The sequence below is a fragment of the Erpetoichthys calabaricus genome, chromosome 3, assembly GCF_900747795.2.
Source record: "Erpetoichthys calabaricus chromosome 3, fErpCal1.3, whole genome shotgun sequence".
Taxonomy (NCBI): Eukaryota; Metazoa; Chordata; class Cladistia; order Polypteriformes; family Polypteridae; genus Erpetoichthys; species Erpetoichthys calabaricus.
The window spans coordinates 92,933,201-92,955,349 of record NC_041396.2 but is presented as its reverse complement, the minus strand read 5'-3'; the positions used below and the strand labels follow the sequence as shown (position 1 = coordinate 92,955,349).

The following is a 22,149-nucleotide window of genomic DNA, read 5'->3' as shown; positions in this document are numbered from 1 at the left end:
ATATATATATATATATATGTAGATATGTATATATTTATATGTATATATATGTACATATGTATATATATATGTAGATGTGTAAATTTGTATATGTATATATATGTATATGTGGATGTGTATATGTATGTATATATATGTATATGTAGATATGTGTATATGTAGATATGTATATACAGTATATGTATATGTATATATATGTTTACATAACCTCTTTAACACACTAATTCTCCGCTGCGAAGCGCGGGTATTTTGCTAGTTTATCATTAAAGTAGAACATAGTAAACTAAACTTCATCTTAAAATGAATATTTAATTTACTAGATTTTCTCAAACCCCATCATAAATTATGTAGCACATTAAATGCTTTGTGTTAAGTGTTCCCGGAGCCGTGTTAATCTCTACATGCTTCTTAAACTGACTTCCTCTTGCACTAAGAGGAGGCGCAGGCAGCAATCACCACACAGAATACTTTAATTTCATGATATTCCTGCTCCCTGAACATTTAGAATGCTAAGATAAATATTTGATATCATTTTCATGATGAAATGCATTAAAGCATGTATTAATCATGTGGGGGCACAGTGGCGTTGAGGGTGCACTGCTGCGTTGCCGCAAGGGGGTCCCTGGTGTTTCCTGCCTTGAATTTGAAGGTATTTCTGGTGGGTTTACTCGGCGTGCTTCAGTTTTTTTCAAAGTCATGTAGGATGTGGGGTTTTGTAAGGCTATATTGACCCTGTTAGTGTATGTATTGCTCGTATTCACCCTGCGATGTGCTGGCGCCACGTTCAGGATTTGCTCCTTCCTCGCACGCAATGCTTGCGTGGATGGGCGCAACCCAGAATGGATGGCATAATTAAACATGTATAAGGAAGATTTTTTTAAAGTTCTGAACACTCCATGGTCTAAGTTTATAACTAGTTTTAATTTCACAAATACATTTATCGTGTGGTGATTGATTATGTGGAGAAAGTAAAAGGAAAGATAGGAGCTGCGGGTTTGGTATGCCTGACAGAGACAGCATGCATGCAATAAAGAAAGCCCACTCAGAAGAAAATCCATTGAATTCTGTGTTTGTGTCTCCGACCACCAGATCACAAACCCAACATTTACAAAATATTTAAGGTAAACCTGTGTGATACCCATTCATACATCCAGTTTTTTGGAGCCTCGTCACGCCTGCCATAAAGTTCTCTACACTGAACGTACACCTGGGGACCCCTTACTGCGAGGGAGCAACACTACCGTTCATATTTAATACTTGCTTTAATGCATTTCCATCATGAAAATTTATCTTACCATTCTACATTTTCAGACAGCAGGAATATCATGAAGTGAATGTATTCTGTGCGGTGATCGCTGCCGGCGCCTCCTCATAGTGCAGAGGAAGTCAGTTTAAGAAGCGCGTAGCGATTAACAACTGGGTTGGGGAACACAAGACAAACCATTTATTTAATATGCTACATTAACTTATGACAGGGTTTGAGAAAATCTAGTAAATTAAACATTGATTTTAGGATGAAGTTTAGTTTACGACATTCTACTTTAATGACAAAATAAACTGAGAATAAAGTGGAAATGTCGACTTTAATCTCGACATATAGTTTTTTTTTTTCTTCACCGTGGCCCTAATACGATTCCGTAGGGCTATACCACAAATAGCATTATAAATGCAAGTTGCAGTTTTATTATTTATGTACATAGCTTAGCTTGAACCAAGGTCCATATTAATGCAGTTTGGCTTAACGATAGTTCAGTTGGTAAAGATGTCATCACCAAGTTGCACTTGTTTTATTTTATTTTATTTTAACTTGGTGAATACTGTGTAATGCACTTGGGCTTTGAAGTCTTGAAGTAATAGTATTATTACTGGAAGTTACACTATTATTTAGTGTAAAAAAGTATTTGGTGTCCAGGTTTGCATTAACCCCCAAGTATGTGGCAGTTTAAGGCTTAAAGCCCCAAGATACCGTCGAAATGCCCTGCACCTTCTAAGGCTTCTGGCAATGAAAACGCGCTTTCATGAATTACAGTACATATAGCGGTAACATTGGTATTTTACATTCTAGCACTGCGGTACTGTGCAGTATATGTGTTTACCTTTACTGTACATTCTTTTTTTAAGGTAATGTACAGTATTAAGCTGAGTTTGAAATTAAATTAAAGTGTTTTGGGGGAATATTTAGGGCTTAAACTATAAAAATAGGCATTTTTTTTAACCACATCCAAAATTCACGGTTTTTCACAATTCGCGGGTGCTCTAGGAAAGTAACCTGCGAAATTTGGGGTTGTACTGTATATGTAAATAGGATTATTTAGTTTTCAGTTGTGAGCACAAAATTAAAAATAAACATTTGGGATTACATGCCCCCTGTAAATTATAATGACCCAAGTCCACCACTGCTACTAACAGTTTAATGCTTTCAGTAACTGTAAGATGCCACTAAAATTGTCAGTGATTAAAACTGCTGCTTCAGGTAACCTGAACCTTTCTGAACATGAACTATTGTTGAGAACCACCACAGAAAAATCTACTTATATCAACTGTATTACAAATTTTCAGACTGACAAAATACCTTTTAGAAATCTTTTGTTATTTAATATTGTTGTTCAGTTTAAAAAATTGAAATCTGAAGGTATGCCAGCACAATTAAAAACATGACTCTACACTAGCAACTAATTATAGTAACTATCAAAAAAATAGATTTTAAGACACTAACTAAAAAGTACACAAGCTACTCCAAATGAGTTCTCTAAAGTCTATTTATTTTAGCCATTTTGTAAGAATTATTTAGGAGTTTGGTTAGTCTGATTTATATTAAATAACAGAAGCAAAAAATGCACTTATAACGATTAGAAATCCAATCTTCTTGAAAATCAGTAGTGGCAATGAACTGTACTGAGAAATAGAGACAATTCGCCTACAAAAATACACTTAAACAGCATCAAATTACATTAAATGAAATGATTAAAGTAAAAAAAACAACATTCGTGACAAGGCACACTGTAAGTATGCAACTAACCACACTAAGGGCTTTCAGTTTCCTGTAAAGCAAAACTAGCATATGACCTAGGTTTCAAGCACAATATTTCTCACAGTCCTAATCACTCATTTTAAAGGCATATTTGAGACACACATACACACTCATTATTATAATTATATATATATGTACATATATATGTACAATCAGATTGTGATTCAGACTACGAATGCCACGAATATATTATATTTTTATATATATATATATATATATATATATATATATATTATATAATACTGTACATTCAGAAAGTATTTAGACCACTTCACTCTCTGTACACTTTATTGTGTTATACATCTAATTTTATATGGATAAATTTGCCATTTTTGCCCATCATCTACGTTTAATAACCCATAATGACAAAGTGAAAACATGCTTTTAGAAAGGTTTGTAAATTGAATAAAAATCAAAAACTGAAATATCTCATTTATATAAGTATGCAGAACCTTTGATGTAGCAATCTAAATGGTGGTCAGGTGCATCCTGTCTATTTTATTCATCCTTGAGATGTGTATAGAACTTGACTGGAGTCTACCTGTGACTCATTGAATTGTCTGGACATCATTTAGAAAGGAACACACCTTTATATACAAGGTCCCGGAATTAACAAGGCATGTCAGGACAAAATTCAAACCCTGTAGTCCAAGGAACTCTCTATAGACCTCTGCAATAAAACTGTAGTGAGCTATTAATCCAGGCAAGGGTATAAACTAAAGGTTTGAGAGTTCCTAGAAGTACAGTGGTCCCTTCCTAGAGTTGCTGTCCAGCCAAATTGAGTAACCGGAAAAGAAAGACCATGGTCAGGGAGGTGACCATGAAGCCAATGATCACTCTAACAGAGCTTCAAAAATCCTCTGCTGAGATGGGGAAAGTGTTGGAAGGGCAACCATCTCAATCAGACAGAAGAGACTCCTAAGTAAAAGGAATATGACAGCCTGCTTGGAGTTTGCCAAATGACCATTTAAGGACTCTGAGAGCATGAAGAAAAAAATATTTAGTCTGATGAAATAAAAACTAAAGTCTTTGGGGAGAAATCCAAACACTATACCCGGCAACAACCAGGGACTGCTCATCGCCTGTCTATTATAATCCCTAAAATGAAGCACAGTGGTGGGAGCATCATGCTATATGGGTGTTTCTCAGCAGCAGGGACAAGTAGACTGGTCAGAATCGAGGGAAGGATGGATGCAGCCAAATACAGACAGGTTCTTGAAGAAAAGCTGCGCCAGAGTGTGCACGATCACAGAATTGGGAGATGGTTCACCTTTCATCACAACGATAGTCCAAAGTATACAGCCAAGACAATGCCAGAATGGCTTTAGGATAAGTCTCAGACAATCCTTAATTTGTCCAGCAAAACCCCAGATTTAAACCCAACCAAATAAAAAAAACACACAAAAAAAAGTAATATAAAAAATTGGGTAATAAAAGTTTTTGTAACATTTTTGACTAGGATAAAACAAAAATACATTAAATTTACAAACTGCAGGGGTAATTTGCAGTGTTCTGAAAAAAGCAGAATTTGGAAGTGCAGGAGAGAAGATTTCAAGTTTAATGAATTTACATGATGCAACAGGAGGTACAGACTGGCACCTCATTTTCATATTATTAGATGGGCTTCATAATAGCCGCAGTGTTCTTCAATCACATATTTAATTTTGAAAAGCAAGGTTTTTTTTTTTGTTTGATTAAATTGTCCTTTTCTTAATATAATTCTTTTAATAATTTTTATTGGAATAAAAAGGGAAAATACAATTAGGTGTTAACACATTCTTCGAATGGGTGGCACAATGGTGCATTTTTTAAAGCTGCTGCCTCAAGGATCCAGGGTTTAAAGTTTGAATCTTATGGCCAATATCTGCCTGTAGAACGTCTACATATTTTTTTTCCGCAGCTGAATGTTTTTTCACCAGCTTTCCAGTCACATTCAAAGATATGGAGATTATGAAAATTAGTGATAATTAATTTTCCTTGTACGAGTTTGGGTACGTGTGACAGCAGTCCCTGTAATGGACTGCCTTCCTGTTGGGAGCTAGTTCATGATAAGCTTTGGCCATTCATGGCTCTGAACTGACTTAACTGGGCCTGAAGATGTATGTTACTGTATGTTACATACTTCGAGCATGGCACTGTGGCTCATGATGTTGTCTTAATATCAGTGTCAGGGACTTAAGTTTGGCATTAAGTCTGTGTGAACGTTGGCATTGTCTGTGTGAACTCTGCTCAGGTTTTCTTTAGAAACTCAGGTTTCCTCCCACATCCCAAAGATATGTACATGAAGTTAACTAGCAACTCCAAATTTGACTTTGGAGAGAATTTGGGTGTGTGCTTGAGCATATAGCGTGCAATGGGCTATCATCCTGCCCAGAGGCAGTCCTTGCCATTGTGCCTGATGTAAATGTCAACTAAAATACACAGCTTTGCATTGTTTTAAAATATATATAATGCCGGCTTTGTCTGTTTGTGTATTTTTCAGTAAAGCTTCCAGATTGTCTGTCAACCTTTATATCTGCATTCCTAAAGGAGACACAGACAGTATACTTCATTGCCAGTGAAACTGTACGTCCAAAGATCCCAAATTGCAAACCTAGAAAAACATGGTCTTAATCTGGCATAATGGAAATGTGTAAAGCTGAAAATGTTCCAAACAGTATCAAGGGACTGTGCATTGATTTCTTGAATTGACCTAAGTCAAATTCAAATTAGAGAGAGTAAGAGCTTATTCTGTCAGTACTGGATAGGGTACCAGGGCATATTCACAGACACTCTTGCTGAATAAATTTTGGGATTCGAGAAAAAAAAAAAAAACACAGCATCTGGCAAAAAGCCCAAGCAGGCATTTTAGAAGGTATAAACTCCACAAATACAGTTAATACAAGCACTAAATTCTAGGAAAAGACATAGCTGGTATACTGATAGAAGAATATTATTCTTTTAAGCTTTGGTTGAGATCGAATACACTGATCGCTAAGATGTAATACTTGCGGTGCTGCGACACATTACATATTTCAGCATCAATCTTGTAATTTTTCTCTCCCCCAGCGTCCAACATTTCAACTGAACAATTTTTCACTTCTACTACATGTAATTCTCATTACTGAGAGTGAAACTGAGTAATGCTAATTTCAGTTTCAGATATATTTAATATGCTTGAATTAAACAAATTTAATTCCATATAGTCAAAATGTAATTACATACAGTGCATCCAGAAAGTATTCACAGCGCATCACTTTTTCCACCTTTTGTTATGTTACAGCCTTATTCCAAAATGGATTAAATTCATTTTTTTCCTCAGAATTCTGCACACAACACCCCATAATGACAACGTGAAAAAAGCTTACTTGAGGTTTTTTGCAAATTTATTAAAAATAAAAAAACTGAGAAATCACATGTGCCTAAGTATTCACAGCCTTTACTCAATACTTTGTCGATGCACCTTTGGCAGCAATTACAGCCTCAAGTCTTGTTGAATATGATGCCACAAGCTTGGCTCACTTATCCTTGGCCAGTTTCGTCCATTCCTCTTTGCAGCACCACTCAAGCTCCATCAGGTTGGATGGGAAGCGTCGATGCACAGCCATTTTAAGATCTCTCCAGAGATGTTCAATCGGATTCAAGTCTGAGCTCTGGCTGGGCCACTCAAGGACATTCACAGAGTTGTCCTGAAGCTACTCCTTTGATATCTTGGCTGTGTGCTTAGGGTCGTTGTCCTGCTGAAAGATGAACCGTCACCCCAGTCTGAGGTCAAGAGTGCTCTGGAGCAGGTTTTCATCCAGGATGTTTCTGTACATTGCTGCAGTCATCTTTCCCTTTATCCTGACTAGTCTCCCAGTTCCTGCCGCTGAAAAACATCCCCACATCATGATGCTGCCACCACCATGCTTCATTGTAGGGATGGTGCCAGGTTTCCTCCAAACGTGACGCCTGGCATTCATACCAAAGAGTTCAATCTTTGTCTCATCAGACCAGAGAATTTTCTTTCTCATGGTCTGAGAGTCCTTCAGGTGCCTTTTGGCAAACTCCAGGCGGGCTGCCATGTGACTTTTACTAAGGAGTGGCTTCCGTCTGGCCACTCTACCATACAGGCCTGATTGGTGGATTGCTGCAGAGATGGTTGTCCTTCTGGAAGGTTCTTCTCTCTCCACAGAGGACCTCTGGAGCTCTGACAGAATGACCATCGGGTTCTTGGTCACCTCCCTGACTAAGGCCCTTCACCCCCGATCGCTCAGTTTAGATGGCCGGCCAGCTCTAGGAAGAGTCCTGGTGGTTTTGAACTTCTTCCACTTACGGATGATGTAGGCCACTGTGCTCATTGGGACCTTCAAAGCAGCAGAAATTTTTCTGTAACCTTCCCCAGATATGTGCCTCGAGACAATCCTGTCTCTGAGGTCTACAGACAATTCCTTTGACTTCATGCTTGGTTTGTGCTCTGACATGAACTGTGAACTGTGGGACCTTATATAGAGAGGTGTGTGCCTTTCCAAATCATGTCCAATCAACTGAATTTACCACAGGTGGACTCCAATTAAGCTGCAGAAACATCTCAAGGATGATCAGGGGAAACAGGATGCACCTGAGCTCAATTTTGAGCTTCACGGCAAAGGCTGTGAATACTTATGTACATGTGCTTTCTCAATTTTTTTATTTTTAATAAATTTGCAAAAACCTCAAGTAAACTTTTTTCTCGTTGTCATTATGGGGTGTTCTGTGTAGAATTCTGAGGAAAAAAATGAATTTAATCCATTTTGGAATAAGGCTGTAACATAACAAAATGTGGAAAAAGTGATGCGCTGTGAATACTTTCCGGATGCACTGTATCTCTCTGATTTTAATTTTTGACTGGATCAAGTTTAATTATAGACACCCAAATCAGGCATGAGAACATTAAGTGTAAAAACCCTAGGCATAAATTACTACTACTTAAAATACAATTAGATTATTTTGAACTGAAAACACTACAAAAAACAATGGAAAAGTCCCTCAGTTTAACATATTTTGACGTACATTATAAATCTCTATTTAACATTTGGACTAGTATTAAACTGCAGATACATGTGTTTCATATTTTTGACTAGCCAAAATAAATGACAAATTGAAATTCTTTCTTGTCAAAATCATATCCATCCATCCATTTTATTTACCCACTTATCCAGGAGCAGGGTCACAGGGTAATTTTGACTCATCATAATATAACTACAGAAGGTATTAAATGTGAAAATGGCTTGCCATGTGAGTGTACTTTTGCTCTTATGAAGGGAGAAATAGTTAAACGTCAAGCATCCACGGAAACAAAACAAGTTTTGGCTCACAGCTTACAGGTGAACCTGTAGGTACTGAGAAGTGTGAGCAGCTACAATGACAATTAAATTAATCAGGGTGAAAAAAAATACTGCTGCTATGTTGTTGCATGATAGATAAATGAACTATTTATTAAAATTAAATTAGTTTGTACAACACTTCACACTGTCCCTGTTTCTTCAAGGTCTTTCCAGGTTATCCACTAGTTTTTTGACGCCATAAATTAATAATAATAATAATAATAATGCATTTTATTTATATGGGCACTTTACATTAGCAGTAAATCTCAAAGTGCAACATAAAAAGATTAAATAAAGGCAAGGCAAGATAAAAACAGAGATAAAACAACAATAATTATAGCATTCTTGTTAATAAGCTTTCCTAAATAGAAAAGTCTTTAGTTGTTTTTTAAAACAGCCCACAATCTGCTGTGTTCTCAGTATCTCTCGTAGGGCATTCCAGAGCTGTGGAGCAGCGGCTGCAAAGGCTTGGTCACCCATTGTATGAAGTTTGGTCACAGGGGGGCGAAGGCGGTAGGTATTTGTAAAACAGAGGTTTCTTGTAGTGGATTGTAATATAAAACATATTAGTGACTCCTACAACCTAAGAAAATCAACAGAACTACCTGTTTGGATATTATGTATATTACAATATCACTGTATACATTCATACATCACTCTACTACAGGCCTGAAAAAGTAACATGAATCAAACAATACATTCAAATGGTGTTCAGTTGTTTGTTGCTTCATTTATAGCCAGATATGAGGATTGTTTACATCGCTCTGACTGACCCAGACAACCTGACTACAGATCCACATTTTCTGGAAAAACTTCAAAAGACTTTGTTGGATAGTTACCTTATCAAAAGACCTTGACTATACATGGTTCTCCCCTCTTGCTAAATTAATCTTAGCCTGGAGAGGTCTATTTTTTTTTTTTCAAAGATGTCTCACTCAAATGTTTTCCAATGCTGTAACTGTCCTAGTAGTCTACATTACATCTTGCACGAAGAAGGGGCCTGAGCTGCATTGAAACCTTGCATATTGTAATATGTTTAGTTATTCAATAAAAGTTGTCATTTTGCTTGACTTCTCATTGCTTCATTACTTGTAATTTACCTTGCTATAGTTAAAATGGAAACATCTACAGAAGAAGAAAAAGAATCTTTGCTGGTATAACAGGTATAACAAGAAAAGCAACATACTGCTGGCTCTGAGGTGTTAAAAGCTTGTTTCAAAGAAAGAAAAAAAATTGGTCATATGATTACTTTATAAACAAAAGGATCAAAGCACGCAACCCACTGCAGCTGCATGCACAAACCACACCACTATCTTCTGCCCTGTGGCACTTTTTTGCCATATGCTTTTATTGGCACCAAATACAAAATTGATCTAGCTCCAAGAGAATTCCATAAAGGGCCTTTACAAACAGTCTCTTTGGCAATTTTGCAGTTGTTCCAATTAGAAAAAATCAAATGACCAGACAAACAGTACTGCCAAAATCAGTAGTCTAGCAGCCAATCTTACGACCTTGGGCTAGTGGAGTGCCATCAGCTTCATGCCCTGATATGCTGCTCAGTGTTGCCTGTTAGAATAGACGGAACTATCAAAAAAAATTTATGGAAAGAAATAAACCAAACAATTCTGCTGTTGAATCTTCCTGTAAGTTTGTGTGTAAAAATCACGGCAGATATACAATATGTACTGTACATATAACAAACTGACCTGTAAAGTAGCAGGTTTGTCATGTGAAGGTCACTACATAAAATATGTTGTATTGTATTGTATGTCAGTAAAGTATGATCACCTGAAAGAGAGCAGCTTTAAAAAAATAAATAATAAAAGGAAAAGCATTTCAACTCATTTATCGGGTTATTATATAAAACGTTCCATTCTAGAAAAAGGGAGACACACAATTTGGATTTGAAACTTGAAGGAAATTAATGAAAGAAGTTCTATCTGATTGCAAATTTGTTTTAACAAAACAGTAACTTGCCCTAGTATCCCTCAAGAATAGGGAAAATGGTTCTTTCAGTTCCTTGTATCTAAAAATGTCAGCTGTTCCTTCCCACTGTGCTGAAAAAGTGACATTATAGAGACACTTGCATTTTTCCAATGATGACTATACCATCTTTTGATATTTAAGCTAATCACATGAGTTAACAGCAGTCATACGGAGATAAAAGGTAACCTATGATGATTTTACTGATGTCTAAACAAGCACTATGCAAAGCCTGGTGAAAAGGTTTGCAGACTAGGCCATTTATGAATACAGATTGCTCTCACAAGTAACAGTGTTAAATTTCCATCTGTAAACTTTTCTAAGATACTTAAGCAAGGGAAATGAATCAATTTGACAAGGCAGACTATCTGTTGGAATATGAAAGCATTCGATTAGAAACTCATGAAATCGAGATGCTCATCACAAAGCCATCATATCTTAGCTTTAATAAAACTATGCATTACCTTGTCGTAATAGTATCGTAGGGCACGGCTCAGCTTATCATAGTTCATGCTTGGCTTACTCTTTCGTACGCCCCACAGTCGGGCCACCTCTTCTGCCTGCAGAAGCTTGAATTCCCCATCATCTGAAGTCCAGTTTATCAAGTGCTTATTGCTGGAGTCGAGCAGAAGCTGAAGCAGGAACTGCCAGAGTGTGACAGAGCTGTCCATGTCTGGAAAATGAAAAAGTGTATAGGAAGAGAGAAGTAAAATGCCAAGTCTGGTAAGAGTTTCAAGCCAATGAATGATCTTAATCATGCACAGAGTACCAATCACAAAGAGGTGACATTATTTGAAGCATTAAACAAGTGGGCTAACTGCTTCACTTACCTTAGTCCACTAGAAACATATGTTACATTTATGTACAAGGCATGCATGCATTCATCCATCCCTTATTGAACCTGGTTAATCAAGTTCAGGATTACAGTGGGTCACTGCATCAGGTACAAGGCAGGAACCAACTCTGTATATACCAGTGCATTAGAGGGCACACTCACCCACATACCCATAGTTGTTCACATGAGACCAACTTAGACTCATCATTCCATGAAACACACACATCTTTGAGATGAGGGTACAGTCAGCAACAAAGAAAGAAACTCTGAAAAAGCACATACAGTAGCAACCTAAAAGGTTCTGTGTAAAAACTAGAATGAGGCTTAATTATGACTCTGATTGGTAGTATTCCACACTATCAAACACACAACCTTATAGATGCCTGGTTTAGTCATCATCTCGAATATCTCACACCACATCACCTCCATGACAATAACTTGCTGGATCAAAAGCTATTCAAAGCACCTTTTAGTAGCTAGTCTTATAAGCTCAACACAGACAGAATGATGGAAGGCCGATCTAGAAGTCATAAGGCTGTAAGTCACTGTGTGTTTCAACTGGATAAATATTTACCGCTTTAAAAACTGCAATGGCGTACAAAGGGGTCATATACAGTGCTTTAAGGTGGCACTCTCATTAAAATAAACTAGAATACTGTGATTGTATTACAGAATAGTAAAAAACTTGCAATTGCTGTATCAATAAATGTTCCTGAAACTAAAATTCTAACACATTACTTACATGACATGGTGCTATGCTTTATAGAACTCACTTTAAATATTAAATAAATTGTCAGATGCCAGTATCAACATGAATGCTGTCAATATTCCATTAATGTTACCCTAAACCTGTATGCTCTTATTTTTTTCCCCCCACAGTTGGTACTGTACAATGCTAGTCTGCCAGTACAGGGGCCAGTGCCATTCAAAACAATGGTCAAGCACCATTATAGGAGCTGCACATTTTTACAAAAGACTTGTTTTTAGGGAAATATAGAGGTGCAGTGGTTAGCATTGCTGACTCACAGCTGAATCCTGGCCTAGTGAGTGTCACTGCAGAGTATGCATGTTCTCCCCATTTCTGCCAATTTTTTTTTTTTTTTTACCAGATTCTAATTTTTTTCTTCTGATATCCCAAAGATCTATTGGTTATGTTAATTTGCAACTGTAAATTGGATGAATGTGAGTGTAATGGTCTGGTGATCAGTTCAGAATTGGGTCCCACCTTGCCTGAGAAGGTGGCCTAACCTGCTAGAAGAAGGGTTAGCCTTAGTACTAAGAGTGTCTGAAGGATATCAGAGCACTAGGGGGCTCCGCCCCCTGCTCGCTTCGCTCGCCAACCCCTGGTGTTGGGAATGACAAAGAGCGTAATGTATGAATGAGATATAGAATAGTGTGAAGGTATAGATGATGCAAATAGAAAGCAAACAATAAAGTGTGTGGCACAGTGTAAAGGTTTATTGGAAAATGTCTTTGTACACGCCGTTTAAGTGTAAAAGGTAATTCCAGGTCAGAACTTGTAAGGTCAATGAAGATGGTCATTGTCGTGATCAGAGTCAAGTTTGTCAGAGCTTAGAAAGAGTTGTGTCTCACCAGGAAGTAATGCAATGACTTGGGAATTTATGTTTTCCATATTAATATTTTTTGGACATAATATAGTGCGTTGTGTTAAAAGGGGAATTTGGTCTAATGAGATTGCTGTTCCAAATCTGTCTGTAACTAAGTCGTCGCAGATAAAGGCTTGAGGAATTGTAATAATATCTGGGTGAAGTCTATCTGTATTGGTGAGTGTACCATCTCCCAGTTGTAATAACCAATTGTTATGATCTGGATGTGGACATCGCATGTTTTGTACTAACTGTATCTTTTGAAAGCAATGCCAATTGTCTGCGTATTTTAAGGTATACTGAACAATAGCTGAGCGCATGGAATGTGGAACAATAGCTAAGCACTGTCTAAAATCTCCTCCTAATAAAAGTACCTTTCCTCCAAAGGGAATATTATTATTCCTAAACATTTGTAGAAGTTTATGAATGGTGTTGAGTAAGTGAGTGGATGCCATTGTACATTCATCAATAATTAACAGTTTTGCAAGACGGATGTCATGTGCAGTGCCACTGTTAATGTTCATAGTGGATACCGATTTGTAGGATCTAATGCAGTTCATAAAGATTTCACTTTCAGGTACATCGTTAGTTAGAAGCTTCTGTAGATATTCAGGATATGAATGTAAAGGAGGCAGTCTAATTTGACCCTTTTGATAACAACGTGTAAATTCATTACTTGTATTGCCAGTTGTTTCTTCAGGGAAGTTAAGTGAATGTTAATGATTGCAAATGACATTCATTAATCCCAATGAATTTTCCTGAATAGTGGACTCATTATTGAACGCGTTGTCAGCTAACTGGCGCAAGCGTTTAGCAGGTGTCTGTCGTTGATGTCTGTGACGTGTATCTTTTGCTTGTGCCGTTTGAGAGTCGCGTCGTTGTATGTCCATTATTTGGGACGTGTTGTTTTGGAGGTGTAATCAATTTACCTGTGCTGTGTGAGAAGCCCGTTGTAGTTTACGGCGTGCATTGTTTGTATTGAGCCTTGCCCGTTTTTGTATGTCGGTCAGTTGAGCTTTCTCTTTTTGGAGCCTTGCGTACTTGTTTTCCGGCAGTCCAGATGCGCGGTGTAGACGTCTGCGTTTATTTATTTTGTCCCTTCGCTGCCGTTTCTGTATGTCTGAGACGGGAGGTGTTTCGTTTTGAACCCGTGCCTGTTTCAATGCAGTACTGTGAGACGCGCGCTGCATGCGTCCACGTTCAGTGTGTCTGTCCATTTGGGTTCGTTTCTGTAACTGTGTTAGTTGAGCTTTGCGTTTTTGGAGCCGAGACATTTTTTCTTCCAGAGTTTCAGAAGCGCGTTGGAGCCGACGTGTATTGTTTTTTTTCATGCGGGTTCGTGTGTTTGGTCCCGTTACTCGAGCCGTATCGTTTTGTACTTGTGATCGTGAATTCATGAATTGTTTGTTCTTCAGCGTTAGAAATATGGATAAGTAATAAGGAGGATCGCACTCACTGTTAATATGGAGCCTTTTCTGCGGTTGAACGGTTAATAGTGCCTCATTGTAATGAGATCCACCTATGCTGCATAGTGTGAATTGTGTTTGGTCCCGTTATCCGAGCCGTATTGTTTTGTACCCGTGATCGTGAATTTATGACTTGTTTGTTCTTGAGCGTGATAAATATGGATAAGTAATAAGGAGGATCGCACTCACTGTTAATATGGAGCCTTTTCTGCAGTTGAACGGTTAATAGTTCCTTATTGTAATGAGATCCACCTATGCTGCATAGTGTGAACGTGTTGAGATGACGTATGTTTAATACGGATGGTTCATTTAGAAATTGGGCTTTGTGTGTCATTTGTTATTTATGTTACTGTGGTCGAGGGTCTGAATCGTCGTTTTTGTGTACGTTTCGTGTGCTATGGCCGTAGTCTGTCCCGTTTCGTGTCCAATGGGCTTTGTGTGGTGCTCGCGGCTTCTTTTTTTGTGTGTGCTAGGGGCTTGTTGAATCCTCCTCTTTGTGTGTCCCGTTTCGTGTGCAACGGCGTCTGACTCCTTTTTTCTGTGGTCTGACTCCTTTTTTGTGTGCGCGATGCCTCATTTCTTATTTTACGTTGCATTCCATCCGGTTCCCGTTGCTTGCGGGGGGTGGGTAGATTTGTGGGGCGCCTGCGCAGTACGTCTTTTGCGGCCACGGCCCATTGCCGGATGTCCCTGCGTCCATCCGGTTTAGCATTCTCGGTTAGTAATGTGGATCAGAGACATGCCCTGCAGTTGTGTATCCTTGTCCAGACTGGGATTTTATATTTTATTGTGTTGTGACAGAAGTATGAAAAGTGGGTCCTGTAGTGTGAAATGGGATCAACACTTAAGAGTGTAAAGGAGTGGACAACGTGCAGTGAAAAACAAAGAGCAGTCAAGACAAGAGAACTGCAGCAAAGTAGAAGTAAGAATGGGAGTAGAAATAGCAGAGTACATAGCAGGATGTAAATTTCCCACTTTTGTCTTTTTTAAGTGTTTCCCATAGCCATGATGGCAGACACTTTTAGATAAGAAGCCGTGTGCATTAAAATGCAATGATACTAAAAGGGGATAAACTACAGATTTTTGTGACATCTGTTTTTTCTATTTAGTGCTAACTATAGTAGGCTCTATTAATTTTTTCCCCATCTGAACATTCAAGCCTGTTTGATCATTACTTAAACAAGTTTTTCAACCTTAATGGGATTAAGAGTGTTAAGAATGTTTAGCACATTTTTTATAATTTTAAATAAAAAAGATGTATACTTTATTAATAATAATAATACATTTTATTTAATAGGCGTCTTTCTTATCACTCAAGGTCACCTTACAATAAAGTTAAACAACAATTAATAAAATAAAAACAAGAAAATGATAAATCACAAAGCAATAATTCGTAAACAAACAAATATGACAGGCAGTAACAGAGCAGAATTCACAATTGATATGCCAGCTTGAAAAGATAAATTTTGAGAGTAGTTTTAAACTGTGCTATTGAATCAAGCTGACGAATATGAGAGGGAAGAGAATTCCAGAGTCGAGGAGCACTATGAGAGACGCTCGAGCTCCCATAGAACTGAGTTTGATGTGTGGTACAGAAAGTAGAGCTGCAGATGAAGATCTGAGTAGGCGAGAGGGAATGTAAATCTGGAGGAGATCAGTGAGGTAAGGAGGAGCAAGGTTGTGGAGAGCTTTAAATGTTAAGAGCAGAATTTTGTATTGTGTTCTGTAGTTAACAGGGAGCCAGTGAAGTTGAGAGAGAATAGGTGTAATATGTTCAGTGAATTTAGAACAGGTTATTATCCTGGCAGCAGAATTTTGAATAAGCTGTAAGCGATGAATACGTTTTTATGGGATGCCAGAATAGTGTTACAGTAATCTATACGTGAGGTGACTAGGGCATTAACCAATACTTCAGTATTATGCTGGGTAAGAACAGGGCGAAGTTTAGAAATGTTTCGGAGATGAAAGAAGGCAGTCCGAGAAATGGTACTTATATGAGAAGAAAAAGAGAGAGTACTGTCAAGAATAATGCCCAGGCTCTTAACTTGGGAAGAAATGTTTGTGTTAATATTGTTGATTAAAATAGAAGAATGGTTAATGAAAAAGTGTATAGGAAGAAACAAGTAACATGCCAAGTCTGGTATTTAATAACAGTTTTGTATTTTGCCCATTGTTTCCAGGGTCCCAAATACATTAAACAAATGTGTTGGCTTAACGCCTGCAGAAAAAAAACACATTATTGCAGATGTACAGTTACTTATGGTTTTTATTCTAAACTGTAAATCTCTCAACTCCAAAGAAAATATCAAATGCAACAGCACTGTCATGCAATGGTTACAATTGCTGCTTTACAGAGCCAGTACCTAGGGTTTAAATCCCAAGCCTGGTCATTGTCTGTGTGGTGAACATTCTTCACCACATCTGAATGGGTTTTTCACTGTTTACTCTGCTGTCATGCCCTGTGATGGACTGCCACCTTACCAAGCATTGGTTCCTGCCTTTCACCCAATGTTACAGTCACAAATAGCCCCCAAGAAAACCTGAATTGGATTAGGCAGGTTTGTTATATTATACTGAATAATGTAAGATTTCCAAAATTCCATGTATTTCACAACTGTATTTCACACCTATGCAGATTTTGTACATTCAGATACAGTGGAACCTCGGTTCTCGACCATAGTTCGTTCCAAAACTCTGGTCGTAAACCGATTTGGTCGTGAACCGAAGCAGTTTCCCCCATAGGATTGTATTGTTCAATTAATCCCTTCCAGACGGTATGAACTATATGTAAATATATTTTTTTAAAGATTTTTAAGCACAAATGTAGTTAATTACACCATAGAATACACATCGTAATAGTAAACTAAATGTAAAAACATTGAATAACACTGAGAAAATCTTGAACAACAGAGAAAAGTAACAATGCAAGAGTTCGCGCTATAGCCTTACGAACCGATCGCTGTATAAACACTTTTTTTTAATGACTTTTAAGCACAGGGGAAAAAAAAGGAACATTTGAACAAATCCGAACATTATTTAAAACCAACCACAAGCAACCAAGAAAGTAACATTGCAGCAGTTCGCGCTATAGCCTTACAACCCGATCGCTGTATAAACACTTTTTTTTAATGAGTTTTAAGCACGGGGGAAAAAAAGGAACATTTGAACAAATCCATAACTTAATAAACAACCAAGAGAAGTAACATTGCAACAATTCACACTACGAACCGAAAAATGAACATTTGAAAAATCCGTAATACAAAAACTAACCATAAACCACCAAGAAAACTAACCTTGTATGAGTCGAGTTCTGGCATGAAGTGAGGAGGAACTAGGTGGAGAGGAGGTTACAGTGCTTAGAAGCCATGGTTAACTGCAAAAGCACATGAAATACTGTAGAGCACAAAGAGTTCACAGGTAAAGCACTCACGTTTGACTGAGAACAATAAACAGGGAGAGGCTGAACATGTGCTTAAATACAGTACTGTAATCGGCACGTACGAACCGGAAGGGAAATGAAATAGAGCACAAAGAGTTCACAGCGAAAGCACGCACACAGTGCAAACACGCAAGTCTGACCGAGAACAATGCAACACATGCGGAAATCATCGGCGCGCACAAACCGAAAGGGAAACTGGCTTGTTCGTATACCGAGTGTGTGGTCGTGAACCGAGGCAAAAGTTTGGCAAACTTTTTGGTCGTAAACCGATTTGTACGGGTGCTGAGACGTTCGTGAACCGAGGTTCCACTGTATTCTGTTCCAATTTTACCTGCAATACTTTACTTTTACAATTAAGATTGCAAAACCAAGAAAAAAAGACAACACACAAAAATGAAAAATAATATAATTGTGTGCTTTATTTGCAAATATTTAATTGTATGATTAATAATTTCTATGGGTGCCACCAATTTTACAAAATTTCAAAACACTAAGGGTTCAGGGATGAAAAAACATGCATTAAACTGGCTAGTGAGTCCGGCCCTAAATCATCTTTGCATTTAAGTGTCCCATCAGCAGCATTTACGTTTCCCTACAATGAATGTTGCTTTGGCAGCTGGTTTAAAAACTAATGTGGAATTCACTACTGACCTTTTTAAATAATATGTCAATCTTTATCATCTGCAGTAACTCCCTGGTTAGATGAACTTTGAGAACCAAACTGCAACATACAGTATGAGCCTGTGGTCTACTCCTGGATCATTCCTGACACTAACACTGTAGTACTGAAGGACTGCTGAATAATGTACATTTTATTAACTACTGTACAAAAGCATTTATGTTGCGTATTAGTTGTGAGATGTATGTTGCAGATGATATGTAAATGTATTATGGTTGCTTCTTTACTGTGGGCAGATGCAAAATAAATATTTCCATTATCTTTGAGGTTTATGGCAATAAAACAAATAAACTAAAAATATGAATTGTTGACTGCTATGTTTCTTCCTGGCAGAGATTTTTACAGTATACAGTATGTGCTGCATTTAACAGAAATGAGAGTACAGTAATCCCTCCTCCATCGCGGGGGTTGCGTTCCAGAGCCACCCGCGAAATAAGAAAATCCGCGAAGTAGAAACCATATGTTTATATGGTTATTTTTATATTGTCATGCTTGGGTCACAGATTTGCACAGAAACACAGGAGGTTGTAGAGAGACAGGAACGTTATTCAAACACTGCAAACAAACATTTGTCTCTTTTTCAAAAGTTTAAACTGTGCTCCATGACAAGACAGAGATCACAGTTCCGTCTCACAATTAAAAGAATGCAAACATATCTTCCTCTTCAAAGGAGTGCGTGTCAGGAGCAGATCATGTCACAGAGATAGAGAGAGACAAAAGCAAACAAATCAATAGGGCTGTTTGCCTTTTAAGTATGCGAAGCACCGCGGCACAAAGCTGTTGAAGGCGGCAGCTCACACCCCCTCCGTCAGGAGCAGACAAAGAGAGAGAGAGAGAGTTTGTTTTTCAAGCAAAAATCAATACGTGCCCTTCGAGCTTTTAAGTATGCGAAGCACCGTGCAGCATGTCCTTCAGGAAGCAGCTGCACACAGAAGGTAGCAACGTCCCTATCGTCTAGGTGTGCGAACAGCCCCCCTGCGAACAGCCCCCTACGTCAGTGCAAGAGAGAGAGAGAGAGAGAAAGTAAGTTGGGTAGCTTCTCAGCCATCTGCCAATAGCGTCCCTTGTATGAAATCAACTGGGCAAACCAACTGAGGAAGCATGTACCAGAAATTAAAAGACCCATTGTCCGCAGAAACCCGCGAAGCAGCGAAAAATCCGCGATATATATTTAAATATGCTTACATATAAAATCCGCGATGGAGTAAAGCCGCGAAAGGCGAAGCGCGATATAGCGAGGGATCACTGTACATGTACATAAACACAGTGTGGATGGCTCATAGATAAAGTGATCTGGGTTTAAAGTCTGTGGCTAATCAGTCAGTTTATATGATAGTCTGTAAATTCTAACTTTGTTTCTGTAGGTTTTTCTCCAGATGCTCTGATTTACAACCCACTTCGCAAAAACATATGCCTGGTTAACTGGAGATTCTGAATTGGCTCCGTAAGTGTGTGCATGTGCACGAGTGAACCCTGTGATAGACAAAGTGCTATCAGTAATATACTCCAGGCTCCACAAACTTGAACCTGATTTCTCAGTAACACTAGAACCTGCAAACATTTTCTTCATGGCACTGTGCAAGTCAGTTTACTGCTTTTGCACATAGAGATGTTAAACAACAGTAGACTGTTCAAACCCTACCATAATGACTGTTGCATGTACCGGTCTGTGACTTCTTCCTTTTCAAGATATTTGAAAACAAATGTTTTTTACTGAAACGCTGTAATTACATAGTGTATGCACAGCTCAAGGTATTCTGAATCATGCCCTGCAGCTAAGATTTGAAGCTGGCCAGTTAAAACATGCGGTATCACAAGTCAAGGTCAAATTTTTCAAATAGGAATGTGTAGCCATATCTCTTACAACTAATTTGCTTAATTATGATACTTTAAAAAAATAGCAAGTATAAAGCACTGATCTTGGGTAAAAGGTTACTACTGATTTTAATAGTGCTAGCTTTTAAAACTGGAAAAGTATTTTGTGAAAAGGGTATTTTTTACAAAAGTGTTTAGTTTGTGCTGACAGGAAGTTAATACTGTATGAGCTATTCCGGACATAAAATCAAATTTTGCTTATACTCGGAAATCAGTGTGAAATATGAATAAAAGAGTATTAAGTCTAACACAACATATGTATATGCACTCAGTCTATTTTTAAATTAGCAGCATGTTCAGAATTGATTGTATGAAGGGTGCTACTTTGGACATCAATAACATAACACACATTTTCAAATTACTTAGTTAAAATTAAGTTTTTGAATAGCATGTTGACCTGCTGGCTAGTGCTCTTGCCTCACAGCTCTACAGACCTGGATTCAAATTCAAATGGACTGTTCACATTCTCCTCGTCTGTGTGACTTTCTGATTTCCTCCTACATCCTAAACACATACATGTTAGATTAATTTGTGCAGGAGTCCAGTCCATGTTTGGGTCCCTGCTTATGCTTAATGCTTAAAAACCCCTGCAACCATATATTTAACTAAACAAGTTCAGAAAATAAACAAATAGAAAAATGCTTCCTAACATAAATAAGTCTTCTAGCTGTGCAACAACGCATTTGAAATGGTTAATTATTAAACTTGGTGTCTGCTCTGTTGGCCTAAGGCTAACAAGACAGCTCCTTCAGTCCTGAAGTTCAGTCTAGTAGCTTTTGTCCATACTTATTCTGGTGCCTATATTCCTAAACTTCGCATAGTACTAGAGAGGAAGTCTCAGTAGATCATTATGTAGGTCTGAGTTGTCCTCTGCACCATGAAAGAATTAACGTAGCAACTTGTGTGTTCATGGTGCATAGTTTAATATAAGAAATTTAAAAGAAGCACCTTTGCAGCTATAGGAAACAATGTGTTTTCAAGATATGCAGGCAATACTATAATGTATACTAAAGCAAGTAGCACGCAGCAGCACTAGATGAAACAGATCAAATCAGCTATTTCAGACAAAAAGGTTCATTGTTCAATGACTTGAGGGTACTGCTGTGAATTTCCTGTTAGACTGTAAATCCCCTCCCCCCTTTGATCTTCCACATTGTCAGAAATAAGCAGCTTAAAACTACACTGAATCTGCACCATTCCATCAGGCACTCTACAGCAGTAGTACCTGATTGTAAAATGTAAAAATCTATTCATAAATATTGTCTTGATGTAAATTAATAAAAACGTGTTCACTTTTTTCACATTTTGTTATACTGTAGTGTTAATATTTTTAAAATTATTTTTTCCCTTGTCAAACAACATTCAATACAGTATCCCAAAATTTAAAAAGTGAAATCAGGATTTAAGAATTTTTAGTTTTGCAAATTTATTAAAAGCCTGAAATATCACACCGACACAAGTATTCAGGCCTTGTTTGGAGTCTACCTGTGGTCAAGTCAACATGTTAAGTGTCACATCTTGAGGAAACCAAGCACCACTCATCACCTGTGCTATACCATTCCAACACTGAAGAATGGTGCTGGCAGCATCGTGGTGTGGTGTTATTTTTCAGTGGCAGGGACTGGGAAACCAGTCAGGGTTGAAGGTAAGCTGAATGGAGCAAAGTACAGAGATAATCCTTAATAAAAGCCTATTTCAGAGCGTTTTAGACTTCAGACTGGGCAAAAGGTTCAGCTTCCAACATGACACTGAAACTAAGCACAAAGCAAACACAACACAGGAGTGACTTAGGGACAACTCTGTGAATGTCCTTGTGTAGCATAGCCAGAATCCAACCCAACAGAGCTTGAGAGGATCTGTGCAATAGAATGGAAGAAAATCAACAAATCCAGGTGTGTGAAGCTTGTTGC

The 22,149-nt window shown here is 37.9% G+C and overlaps 1 protein-coding gene across 2 annotated transcripts in view; it reads right to left on the bottom strand.

Annotated features, from left to right (window-relative positions):
* elk4 (ETS transcription factor ELK4) overlaps positions 1–22,149 on the bottom strand; it is a 90,270-nt gene that overhangs the window by 54,224 nt on the left and 13,897 nt on the right. For both annotated transcript variants that reach the window (XR_007934434.1, XM_028797137.2), the window contains exon 2: positions 10,803–11,011. Coding sequence is in view for 1 of the 2 variants with exons in the window: in XM_028797137.2 (XP_028652970.1) it covers positions 10,803–11,011 (209 nt within the window). In the remaining variant the exon portion in view is untranslated. The remainder of the gene's footprint in view (positions 1–10,802; positions 11,012–22,149) is intronic.